The sequence below is a fragment of the Trichosurus vulpecula genome, chromosome 1 (assembly GCF_011100635.1).
Source record: "Trichosurus vulpecula isolate mTriVul1 chromosome 1, mTriVul1.pri, whole genome shotgun sequence".
Classification (NCBI taxonomy): Eukaryota; Metazoa; Chordata; class Mammalia; order Diprotodontia; family Phalangeridae; genus Trichosurus; species Trichosurus vulpecula.
In genome coordinates, this window is record NC_050573.1 from 35939784 (window position 1) to 35952284 (window position 12501).

The 12501-nt window shown below is 48.8% G+C and overlaps 1 protein-coding gene across 3 annotated transcripts in view; it reads right to left on the reverse strand.

Moving 5' to 3' along the window:
• Positions 1-12291, reverse strand: part of KDM2B (lysine demethylase 2B) — a 145004-nt gene extending 132713 nt beyond the window's left edge. For all 3 annotated transcript variants that reach the window (XM_036741979.1, XM_036741978.1, XM_036741980.1), the window contains exons 1-4: positions 12249-12291; positions 10893-11037; positions 7326-7404; positions 3904-3950 (exon numbers count right to left, since the gene is read on the reverse strand). In XM_036741979.1, coding sequence (XP_036597874.1) covers positions 3904-3950; positions 7326-7404; positions 10893-11037; positions 12249-12281 — 304 coding nt within the window. In that variant the 5' untranslated portion in view covers positions 12282-12291. The remainder of the gene's footprint in view (positions 1-3903; positions 3951-7325; positions 7405-10892; positions 11038-12248) is intronic.
• Between the last annotated feature and the right edge of the window lie 210 nt (positions 12292-12501).

Here is a 12501-nt window from a genome sequence, read left to right on the forward strand (position 1 = left end):
TAGCTGACCCCACCCCCCCTTACAGGATAGCCCCAGGAAAAGAAGAGAAAACATTTCTGAGAAGAAAGTCAGTAGGGAAATCCCAACCAATTAACACCTAACTTTCTAGTTAACAGCTCCTGGAAATTCTGAGGCTGTCCGAGGGGCCCCCATCAGCCTAGTCTCCGGTGAAGAGATTTCCAGAAACCAAATACATTTCCAGCCCGTGGGTTCCTAGTCTGCAAGGGTCAGCCCCACCCTCCACCAGGAAAGGACAGTGATTTAGCCAGGTAAAGCCCGCTCCCATCCTCTCCCAAATGTCCCCCATACCTAAGTGAGATAAAGTTCTTTCAGACTCTTAAAGAAATGGTAGTAGGCCAACAGAACACACTTTTTAAAATTTTATTCAAGGAGGCAGAAAGATAAACTTGGGTTCAAATCCTACCTAAGCCACACAGTGACTGCGTGACCCTGGACAAGTCACTTAACCTCTATGGGTTCTAAGCAACTCTCTAAGACCATAAGTTACAGAGAAGGCCCTCAGGGAAACTACCTCCTTGGAGGACATCAGAGGTCAAGTTAAAAAAAAAAAGTTCTTCCTCCTACTTCCCCCTTTACAGAAATGGTTAAGTATGGGTTTGCAAAACTAGAAACTGATGTCTCCCAACTGGAGGACTGACTCATTTTGCTCAACTGTTTTTTTTTCCTCTTTCTTTTAAAATGTGTCCTACAGAGGATGGTTCCTTGGGTAGAAAAGAAAAGGGAAACATTCTGAAATGAAACTTCAACAAGAGACAATAAATAAAAATAGGATTAAAACTGAAAGATAATAATAAACTAGGGATGGACCAGTGATTTCATTGGCAAGAGGAACTCCCAGATGAAGAAACTCCCTCAATCAAAGCAGGTCAGCCCTTTCACAGTCATTTAGAATCTTAAGAGAGTTGCCCTGGGCACAGAGAGGTTTAGTAACTTGCCCAGGGTCACAAAGCAGGACTTGAATTCAGGTCTTCCTGGCTCCAGGGCTCCAAAACTAGTTCTCTCATCCACTACGCCATGCTTCCATCCTAAATCAAACATGATGTACTTTTTAAATAAAAATAAAATTTTCATTTTTGAATAAAAATAAAATTTTCCTTTTTAAATAAAAATAAAATTTTCCTTTTTAAATAAAAAATGGACTTTTATCATGAAGGCAGGAATCAGAAAGCTCAAGCTGGAGCTGACTGTAACACAGAAAAGGCCCCAGTCTTGGCAAGAAGTAATGCTGGCCTATGTGCTTCCTTATTACTTATGGAGGGCACCACCAGCCTTCCAATCATCCAGGTTTACATCAACAGCCTCCATGTCATCCTTGCCTCCTCACCTTCACCCACCCCACAGATCCAATCAGTTACCAAATGTTGTCAGTTCTGTTTGCACATCTTCCCCTTCTCTGCACTCACACTGCCACTACCCTAGTTCACATCCTCATCCCCTCTCCCGTGGATTATTGCCAGTTTCCTCATAGGTATCCCAGCCTCTCAAGCCTCTCCCTGTTCTAACCCATGCTCAGGGCCAAAGTGATTTTTCTAAATCACAGATCTGACCAGCTGTGGTGACCAGTCACCCTCCTCCCCTAATCAATAAACTCCAGTGGCTCTTTACCCTCCTTCTCACGGTCCAACCCCAGCAGCCTGTGCCTCACTCACGTCTATCACTCCAGATTATGGCTGGAATGCTTTCCCTCCTCACCTTCATCTCTTTGAATCTCTGGCATCTTTTATTACAGACTCAGCTGAAGTGGCAGCTGCTATAGGATGTCTTTCCCCCATCCCCCCACCATGGTTACCTTATACCTACTTACATTTGCATGTACCTCGTATACACCTCCTTGTGGGCATAATCTCCTTCATTCCAATGTAAACTTTTTGAAAGCAAGGACTAATTTTGATTTTTCTTTGTATTCTCAGAACTTAGCCAAGTGCCTCCACACACTGTTAGAGCTGACTGACTGATTTCAAAATTGAAAATTTCATGTAACTACAAAAATATTGATAACAGCTCTTTTAGCAGCAGCCCAAAACTGGAAACACCTATGGGGGAATGGCGAAAATGAGCCTGGGATACAAGTGTGATGGAACGTTACTGTGCCTTAAGAAATGACCAAAAAGACAGTTTCAGAGGAAACTGGGAAGATCTTGGAGATCTGATGTTGATGAAACCAGAACCAAGAAAATAATTCACACAATGCCAACAATGTTACAGAGAAAACTGCTTTAAGAAACTTCAGAATGCCAATCAATGCAAGGACAAACCACAATTCTGGAAGAAAGAAGTTGAAACACAATACCCACCTCCTACTGGAGAGGTGATGAAGTTAAAACCCAGAATGAGACATACATTTTTAGGCACGGTCAATATGGGAATTTGTTTTGCTACACTATGAGTGTTTGGTGTAAGGGTTTTATCATTTTTTTAACTGTTCGATTAGGAGAGGCAGTGAGGAGAGAAATATGAAATGAAAGAAAGATAATACGAAAGGAAGAAAAGAAAGAAAAAGAAAGAAGAAGGAAGGAAGGGAATGAGGGAGGGAGGAAGGAGGAAGGGAGGAAGGAGGAGGAAGGAAGGAAGGAAGGAAGGAAGGAAGGAAGGAAGGAAGGGAGGATGGAGGGAAGGGAGGGAGGAAGGAAGGAAGGAAGGAAGGAAGGAAGGAAGGAAGGAAGGAAGGAAGGAAGGAAGGAAGGGAAAAGAAGATAAATAAAAAAGAAAATAAAGAAAGATGTTAAAATACGATTCTATCTTAAGCCCTTCCAACTAAAGTCGTTTGGTATGGGCGTGACCCTCTTTTGATGCCCTTATTCCTTTAGGAAACCACCCCCTTCCATTTTACCTTCACCTCTAAAACTGTCCGGCTCTTTTCCCTCAGTCATTCCATAAACTTCAGTCTTTGACAAATCTCAAAAAGGCACCTCCTCCAGGTCTTCTAATTAAGCCAGATCTGCCTGCCGCTGTCTAGCACACAAGCTGCTGAACACTTGGGAGTATTTGGAGTAGAATCTCCCATAATATGCACATCCAGAACACTTCTGTTCATTCATCTTCCCTCTGTTGGACCATTCACTTCTGGTTGGCCAAGGATCAGTTTTTAAGAAGCTCTGAGAGCCCCCAGGACCCAGACAAAGATCATAATTTGCCAAAGACCTCAATCCAAATCAGTGTCCTGTTGGGAACAGCTACTGGGCCAATCCAAAGAGCAGGCGGTCAGGGAAATTGAGGAAAGGAGAAAGACAAGCTCCCTAAGCCTGGAAAGTGTGTACCTCTCCCTGGAGAAAAAAGTCTCCTTCCCAGGGACTTCAAAAACCTAACACAGATTGCACCTAAGCCCAGAAAAGACCCAAAGTGGGTGAGCTGGGACATCCTAGGACAGTAGAGAAAACCTTGGGCTAGATTCCAGTCCCAGGACTGTGGTTGTTTCCTCCTTTGTAAAAAGTGTATGACTGGACAGCTCTGACATTCCCTGTTCCAAGGCCCCTCCCAGCCCTGACATTCTGTGTTCAAAGGATCTCCCAGCCCTGACTTTCCCTGTTCTAAGGCCACTCCCAGCTCTGATATCCCCTGTTTTGATGTTGCTCCCAGCCCTGACTTTCCCTGTTCTAAGGGTCCCTCCCAGCTCTGACTTCTGTGTTTTCCTATTACTCTACTGGGCACTGAAGTGAAGTCTGCCAACCTCCATACTCTAGTTCTATCTCTCTTGGGGCTGGTGTCAGAGCCCCCACCAAGCTGTCTCTTGGAGAAAGATGGTGGCAACACCCATAGGACCAGGGGCCGTTCCCTTCAGTCTCCTGCTCCCTCTCCACCACCTCCCAGGGTACCTCCATGCCTCCCCAAGACACCCAAGGGCTTTTATTCCAGGGCAGAAAAAGGAAAAACCAAGCAACTTACCCACTAGGAGTTTGACATCTCGCACGGTAAAGTCAGGGTCAGGCATCCTGGGGGCAAAAGATACCAAGTAAGGAAACGGAATAAAGAAAGCCCGGGAATCAGAGTTTCAGAGCTAGAGGGAACCTTAGGGGCCCTGGAACTCCAGCTCATACGCTGAAAGGAAACCCCACCCAACAAGTGACCATCCCACTTCTACCTAGAGACCTCCAACGAGGGAGAAATACATGATCTCCCAAGGCAACCTATTCATTGCACTTGTAGACAGACAGTTTTCATTCTTGGGCAGTTCTTCCTAATGTCTAACCTAAAAGTGCCCTCATGGCAGTTTCTACCCCTTGCTTCCAGAAATCCCTTGAGTTCTCAGGTTCTTTACTCAACAGCCTTCTATGGCGTGAGATCTTACTTGATCTTAGATCGAGAGCTTGGGGAGAGCTCCTAAATCATCTAATCTGAGCATTCCAGAATGTCAGCAACCAGGTAAAAATGAAATTGTGAGATGTTTAACAAAATAAATTTAAAAAATATGAGAGAACGTAGACAGTGTGAATATGTGGTTTTCTAAGTCGATATGCATGGATTTCAATACTTATGTCCAGATTAGTGACCCCATTTCTATTTAAGTTTGACACCAACAATCTATTCCAATGTCCTCAATTTTCGAATGAGGAAATGGAGACCCATGCAAGTCACGTGATTTGCCCAAAGGTCACACAGGTAGTTATCAGAGGCAGGTCATAAGATCAAAGATCGAAGCTCAAAGAGACCTCAGAGGCCATTTTGTCTAATTTCCTCATTTTACAGAAAAGGAAACAGAGGCCCAGACACGTGAAGGATTTGCTCAAGGTCACACAATTAGTAAAAGGCAGAACCATATTTCAAAACTAGGTACTGACTACAAAAACAGCACCTCCCACCCTAAGTCTTTTCTAACACACCTATAATTCCTCCCATTTACATGCTCCATGGCATACGGCCCTTCACCATCCTGGATGCCCTCCTCTAGACACTGTCCACTTTGTCAAAGGCCTTCTTAAAGCCAGAGGGCACCCAGAACTAAATACAACAATCCTTATGGGGTCAGACCCAGGCACAGGTATAGGGTTTGGGGAGGAAGCAATTTCCCCAAAAGGTCCAGGCGTTCTTAGGTGAGGACCAGTCAACGGGATGGGGAAAGGCCATGAAGGTGCCAATCTTGAACTCAGGGGCCTAAGCCACTTCCTTCTGCTACCATCCTCCACTGCTCTCTCTGACAGGCAGCCCATGCCTGGGCTGCTCTCTCCCCTCTCCCATCAACCACCTGATCTTCTATGGCCAAATCCAGAAGAGAAGATGCAGACTTCCCATCCCTGCCTCACAGCTGAAAAAGGAGGGAGAAGGTAGGAATCACAGCATCATAGATCTAGGCAGTGGTTCTGAAAATCTGGGGGTCTCGCGACACTCCTTTACATTCTTAAACATTACTGGAAAGCTCCTGAAGAGTGTTTACATAGGTTATATCTCCCAATATTTACTATATTGGAAATAAAAATGTTTTATTTTTATGAAAAGTCTTGACCTCAAGGACCCCTGGAAAAGTTTATTGTGTTTGTCCTTTGTTCTTGAAGAGGACCATGACAACAGGGAGATGATGACATGACTTGCAGTTGACTTTGATTTGAGTGAGGGAGGCTGTGCAAGGTCACCAGCCTCGATTTCTCCTCCAGAGCCATCTAGGTGCAGTGGCCTGATATTCATCAGGATGACTAGAGATGGCCCAGGATGTTTATACTTTGAGAATCACTGACTTAGATTGTAGAAGGAAACTTGAAGAGCCTGATTGTTCCTCATACATCCCACTTCAGTTGTCTGTGCACCAGTGATTTCCCCTGCCTGGAATGCTTTCACCTCCACTTCTTAGAATCCTCGATTTCCTTCAAGATTCAGCTGAACCCTAATTTAGATTGTAAGCTCCTTGAGGGCAAGGGCTGTCTGGATATCCCCAGAGCTTAGCACAGTGTCTGGCACATAGTAGGCACTTAATGTTTATTGAACTGAACCACCAACTCTTTAGGAGGTCTTTCCCACTCCCCCCCCTTAACTCTCTCCCAGGTTATACTGTATCAGTGTTTTATACGTGTGTGTGTGTGTGTGTGTGTGTGTGTGTGTGTGTGTGTAAGTATATGTTGTCTCTCCTTAAAATGTAAGCTATAAGAAGGACAGTCTAATTGTGTGGGTGTCTGACTTTGAGCCCAGTGCCTGGTACACAGCAGGCACTTAATAAATGCTTGTTGACTGATTCACTGACTAATGCCAAAAAGTGGTGCCTGGATCAGAGGTAGATGAAGGTGGGGGGGGAGCTCAAATACCTGACTTCCTTGGGGATCCAGGGACCTCTTGTATATATTTCTCCTCCCAGGACTTCCTCTCCTCACTTCCATTCCCTAATTCCCACAGGGCCACTTGCTGAGCCAGAGAGGTTATTGGGTGGGGGGGGGGGACATAAATCTTCAAAGGGATTTGTCATCATTAACCATAATGGCTGTGGCGGTATTAATTAGCTGGCTATAAGGGACTGGCTCTATGATTTCACTGGCACAGGGAACTCCCTCCTGAATGAGGAAGTTAGCACCATTGAGACAACTTACAGCATTAAAAAGCTGCCTTTTATTAACCAGGAATTAATAACACTACAGCTGATTTCAGTCCAGCTTCACAGAATTAAGGATCAGAGCCCAGCACCCTTCCAACGCTGGACATGAGACCTGAGTGATGGGATCGAAGCCTCCTCCCTTTGCTCCCTCCGCAAAGGCAGAAACCAGTTCTTCCAGCCTCCGCTTTCCCGGCCCAGCCATCCAGCTGCTCTCATCTCCCTCCCTCCCTCGCTTTCTGGGTTTTGACACATCTCAACGTGAAAGAATGTAAACAGGGGGGGGAAAGAGGAGGCATGCCGAGGGAAGGAGATAAAAATACAAGCCCCCTAGCAAACAAGCCCAGAGAGAGAAAGGTAAATCCAGCATCCGTAGAAGAGGGGGAAGGAGGATCCAAGGGGGCAAGTACCATGAACCCAGTACCATGAGGCCCTCATCTGGAAAGTGGTCTCCTGCCAACCTCCCAGCTGGGACTCGGATCTCTTTCTGTCCTAGGAAAGCCTTGTTCTGGGGTTATCTAAAAGGGACCACTGGGGATGAATGCAAAGTCAAATACCAGCCAGTCTAGGCCTTCCAGTAGCTCTCATTCCATACAGGATTACAAAAAATAGATACAATGTAAGGGGGTCTAAGGGAAAGGGTGTGAGTTAAAGGATACTTAAGAAAATGTAGATTGATTAGGCCAGCTACTCTTCAAAAGGGCAACCCTCTTCATTCCTTTCACCCACTGTCAGAAAACTTGGCTGCCAGGAAGATGCAGAGGGAGGGAGAAAACACGTAATGACATTGACTTACTTAATTCCTAGTCCATCAGGATTTGGGAAGACCAGAGGCACTCTGAGGGCTTCTCTCTGTACGTACTCAAAGTTGAAATCTGAACATTTGGATTAAAGCAAATCAATCAATACACAAAGGAATGAAGGAAATTCCCAATCTGCCATTTACCCCCTGTAAAACTGCAGCTGCTAGGCCTCCCTGGGCCTCAGTTTCTCTTAGCTTTGTAAAAGGAGGCAGTCAGACTAGATGGCTATCTCTAGCCAGGCTGGTCCCCATGATTAAAATGCACCCCCTGTTCACATCTGCCTCTTATAATCCCTAGATTCCTTCAAGGCAGAATTTATGTGTTACTTCCTACTGCAAGCCCTTCCCAATCCCCATAATCCTTAGGGCTCTCTCCTTCCTCCTCATAATTCTCGGTTGACAGGTTACATTCCCCCTGGAGGATGCAAGTTTCTTGAGAGTAAGGATTCTTTTTCATTTTGTATTAGCAGCCCAAGGACCTACCACAGCACTTAGTACACAACAGCTTTTAAGAAATGCAGCGAGGTGTCACAGTGGCTAGATCAATGGGCCTGGAGTCAGCCGGGAAGACCCAAGTTCAAATCCCACCAGAGAAACTTTGCTCTGTGACCCTGGGCAAAGTAACTTAATCTCTGTCTCAGTTTCCTCATCTGTAAAACCTGGATAATAATTGGCATCTACCTTCCAGAGGCATTGTGAAGTTTAAATCTAAAATCTATACTCCTGAGAATCTTTAAGGTCCTTTCCAGTTCCAAGTCTATTTCCCAGCTGGATAATAAGCCAAGGCATGCCTGGCATCAGGGAGGGGAGATGGTTGTTGCCTGAAGAAACAACCCCAGATAAGCAGAGCCCAGCCTGCCCCTCTTCCTACTCAGTCATTCCTAAACCCACTGGTCAGAACTTGTCAAGAAACACCCTGAGGTTTGGTTGTTTGGGTTTTTTTTGGGGGGGGGGCAGATGGAATAGGGGTGTGGAAGGAAGCCTGGATTAGGCACAACTTGGAACCTGGAGCTATGGCCAGTATCGGGGTGGAGCCCCAGACCCAGGCAGGGCTCAAGAGAGGCACCCTCCCCATCCCTTCCTGACACCTGGATAGATGGGCAGAGTAGTAAAGCTTGGAGGGCTCCCATTGTAGCCACAGATCTGTGAAGGCCTTATTGTAATTGCCTGTATAGTGAAGGGGAGGGGAAGAGAGCCGTTTCCCTGGAAACTATGTATTTGGTGCCAAAATAACCAGGGAGTTTAGGTACAATACTGTTGTCTTGACAGTGACGATTCTGCTACATCGATCTTATATTTCCTTCACCTAGAGGATTAGCTAAGCTTTTGCGGGGGGAAGGGGAGCTGAGACAGATGGGGAGACAGAGAAGTCTCAATTAACTCTAAAAACCCCCAGGTGGTAGCCCTGTCCCCTCATCCTGAGGCCGATCTGGGGTTTATTTTAGAACCAGGGACTCCCCAAATTTCAGAGAACAGGGCTTTACATTCATTTATTTTTCCTAATGAATTGTCTCTAGAAATGCTGTGGAGTATTCACACAAAAATCGTCTCAACTTCTGCCTTCCTCCAAGCCCCACAGCGGACTCAGATACAATTCTGGGACAAGTCAAGTCAGGAAGATGGGATAAGAGACACTACCAGAGAACCAAGAGATAGGGTGAGGATTCCACCCCCACCCTCTGACACACACTCCCATCCCCACAAGGCAAATGTCACTCTGGTCATCCCAGCTCTAGGGACGGATGAATAAGCCCTTTCCTGGTTCAGGGGCCCGAGTGCAGTGAGATGGAAGAGGTTTTAGCTAAGACTCAGGCCGAGGACAGGGACACTCACACTCTCCCCTCCCCCAACTCTCCCAACCATACCAGGGGCAGTTTCCCTGGGGGCAGGTCACCCGGAACTCCACACAAACCCACTTTCAGGGAGAGAATGAAGGAAAAACATAAAACTAGCAAAGAGTTAGGGGTGGCCATTTTCAGAGCCCCAAGGGCTCAAATATGCAGGATTAAGAAGGGCTGTACAAAAGTTTAACAACTGAATGCAAAGGGTAGCAAGATCCAGCGCAAAGAGGCCAGGATTTGGAGTAAAAAGATTAAATACCCAAAGACCTGGGCCAAGTCATTGCCTCCACCAGGGATTCCTTTTTCCAATTCGGCACCCCACCTAGAATGCCACAGCCTCCCCCTCTACTCAAGGTCATGGCTTCCGCAGGTCCAGAAAGAAATCTCCATAGATTTAAGGAAGAGATCTCAGTGGCGCCAGCTAAAGAATCCTCCCCCACCCCCAACACCTCCCCAGGAACCCAGCCCTTCTCCGTCTTCCTCAAAAAAGCTCCCAAGGTGCTAGGAGATCCACACGTGAAAGGAGGAAGGGAAGCTCTCCTCTTTTTTTTTTTTCTCCTCCCCAAGCTAGAGCTGGGGAGAGTAGCGAACTAACGTTAAAGAGTAATAGGCAGAAAGGCTAGGAAGAAATTCCTTCCAATCCCAAGCTTTTAGGCCCAGCCCCAGGGGCTCGGAACACAACTTCTAAACCAAAGACAAATGCAAAGTGAGGTTCTGCCTTTCCTGGGGTGGAGAGGGAGGCTGAATCGTGCATACATCCCAGCAACTAAGGTCGTATGACTTGGTTTAAAAGAGAGGAGAGCAAACCAAATGAAATCGAGGAGATCTGAATAAAATAAAAAGGCTTTTTTTGATAAAACGGGGGAAAAAATCAAACCAGAAAGGAAACGCCAAGAGAATATAAATTAGGGGTGCAAAAGTAAAGATTTCCCCCTAAAACTACGCGAAAGGACAGTCTTAGCTGGGCTCCCAGCGGCCTGAGGTGTACCAGAACAGTGCCGGGCCAGACGGGCGGCGCACAGGGCGCCAGGCTCCAGCGCAGGGAGCTGTCCCGGCCTGGATCGACTACCAGGCGACCAGGCTCAGGTGCGGAGGCCGGAAAGAAACCCACAAAGCCAAGCTAGCCCTCTCCTACCCTTTTAGGGCTGGGGACCTACTTCCTCTAGGACCTCGGGCTGAAAAGTGGAAAAAGGCTGCCGGTGGGCAAACAGGCGGGGAGGAACAGGAAGGGAGTGCGGGCCCGGAGAGCGCTCTGGGTGGAGGGCAAAGCCAGGATTGCACCAGCCGGCCAGGGGAGCCCGCAGGAGAACCGCAGAGGAGACGGCCGAACTAAGAGGACTAGACGGCCTGGTCCCAGGCGCACATCCCCCTCCCCTCAAGCTCGGAACCAGGGAACCAGTATGACCGGGTGACAGGCATAGAACTGGCCTAGGCCCCACTGGGCTACCCACCCCTAACCCTGGCCGTCACCCTTCCCCCAGCCCACACCCTCCCCCACCCCCCCCATGGCTCAGCCTCATTTCGTCACCGGATCCCCTGGAATGGGGGACAGGAGCGCGAAATACGAACCAGCCACAGCTTTCCCACGTGCGCGCACCGCCGACTGGGATGTTCTGGGCTGGCCTGTGCTGCTCAGCTCGCAGCTGGCCCGGGACCCCTGGGTGCCAAGCAAAGATGGGCAGAATAAATAGGAGAAGTGGGCACGCTGGGCCAGGCTCACCTTTCCCGTCCATGGCGCGCACGAAGTCCCCCTGGTAGTGGTGGCTGCGTAATTTCTCCTCCAGGCTGAAACCCCTGACGCTCACAATCTCCTCCACGTCCGAGGAGTCCTCGTTCTCGTCATATCCCTGACGGTTGATGGAACGCTGCGGGGACCCAAGCCAGAGACCCCGCAGGCGTTACTGCGGGGGGCATTTAGGGTGTCCATTGGGTCTGCCAGCCCGCACCAACCCGACCCACCGAGCAGGTGCAGGCGCAGGGTACCCATACAGTCGACCCCAGGCAGACCCTCGCAACCAGCGAACGGGCGAAGTCACTTTTACAATTGGGGCAGGGGTCAGGGGTTTCTCCCCCCTCGTTAAGCTAGCCAGTGGACAAGCTCGCCTACAGCTATTCCTTCCTAGTCCCAGCCGGATAATCGAAAGCGAAGGGACCCTCACGCAGCTGGCCACACCCCTACTACTTTGGGGGTGCCCCACTACTCTATGATATCGCCCCACCAGCGGAAGCCGCGGGCCAAAGCCCGGGTTATGTAAACTAAGGGAGCTCCAGGCGAGGGAAAGCCAAGCGCTTCGGCCGGACTGGGCTGGGCTGGGGGGGGCGCCGCGAGGAGGATTGGAGGTGAGGGGCCTGGGGAAGGTAGGCTGCTAGGGAGGGGGGCTGTAGGCCCCGAGAGCTTGCAAAGCCTGGCCCGGTAGCAGCGGGTGGCGGCGGCTCACTGGGAGCTGGACCCGGGTGGAAGAAAGGAAGACCTGGGTATCGGGGAAGCGAGGTGCCCCCAAGGGCCTCCAGGGGAGCCGGGCAGCTGCTGTACATTGAGCTCGCCCTGCGCCCGCTCTAAGAATGGGGGTGGGGGGAGAGCAGGGACAGGAGAAAGGTGGCCAGCCGCTCACAAAGCTCCCACTGGGGACCCCAAACACACCAGCAGCTGCTTCCATCCGCTGTTCATCCCCCCCACCACACACACACACACACACACACACACACTCACGCACGCGGCGTGGAGGGACATCCCCCCACCCCTTTCCCCACATCTCCAGCTCTACAATCCTCCCACACACACCCCCCCATCACCACCACGCTGGCGAGTCCTAATCCCCAGCGATCGCCCCCCACACCCCGTTCCCACTCAGGCAGCCACCTCCCCCAGCTGCCCCCCACCCCACCTAAGTGTCTGAGCTGGGGGGCCAAGAGTAAACTGCCTGCTTCCTTTTGCATGCAATTTATTATTTCTTTTCCGGTCCTCTTCAACACACGGAAAGGAAAGAGAACGCAGGGGAGGAGAGGGGGGAGGAGGAGGAAAAATTAGAGATCTATAATATACAGACACAGATTAAAAAAAAAAACAGCTACACACCAATCTTCGTCCAGAGCCTTTCTCTGCCTCCATTTTTTTTGGGAGAGTTCACCAATTAATTGGCAACACTCCTGCCCCCTGCATTTTGGCCCCGAGGGGGAAGGAAGAAGGACCGAAGGAAACAAAACAAAAACAGAATCTGAAAGAAAAAGAAGCCAAAAAAAAAAAAGCCCCAGCCGAGATCTACAAAGTTTTTTGCACCAACACTTTGGGGAGATCCGTTTTGCAAAGTCCTAGGAAACCATTTTCACTG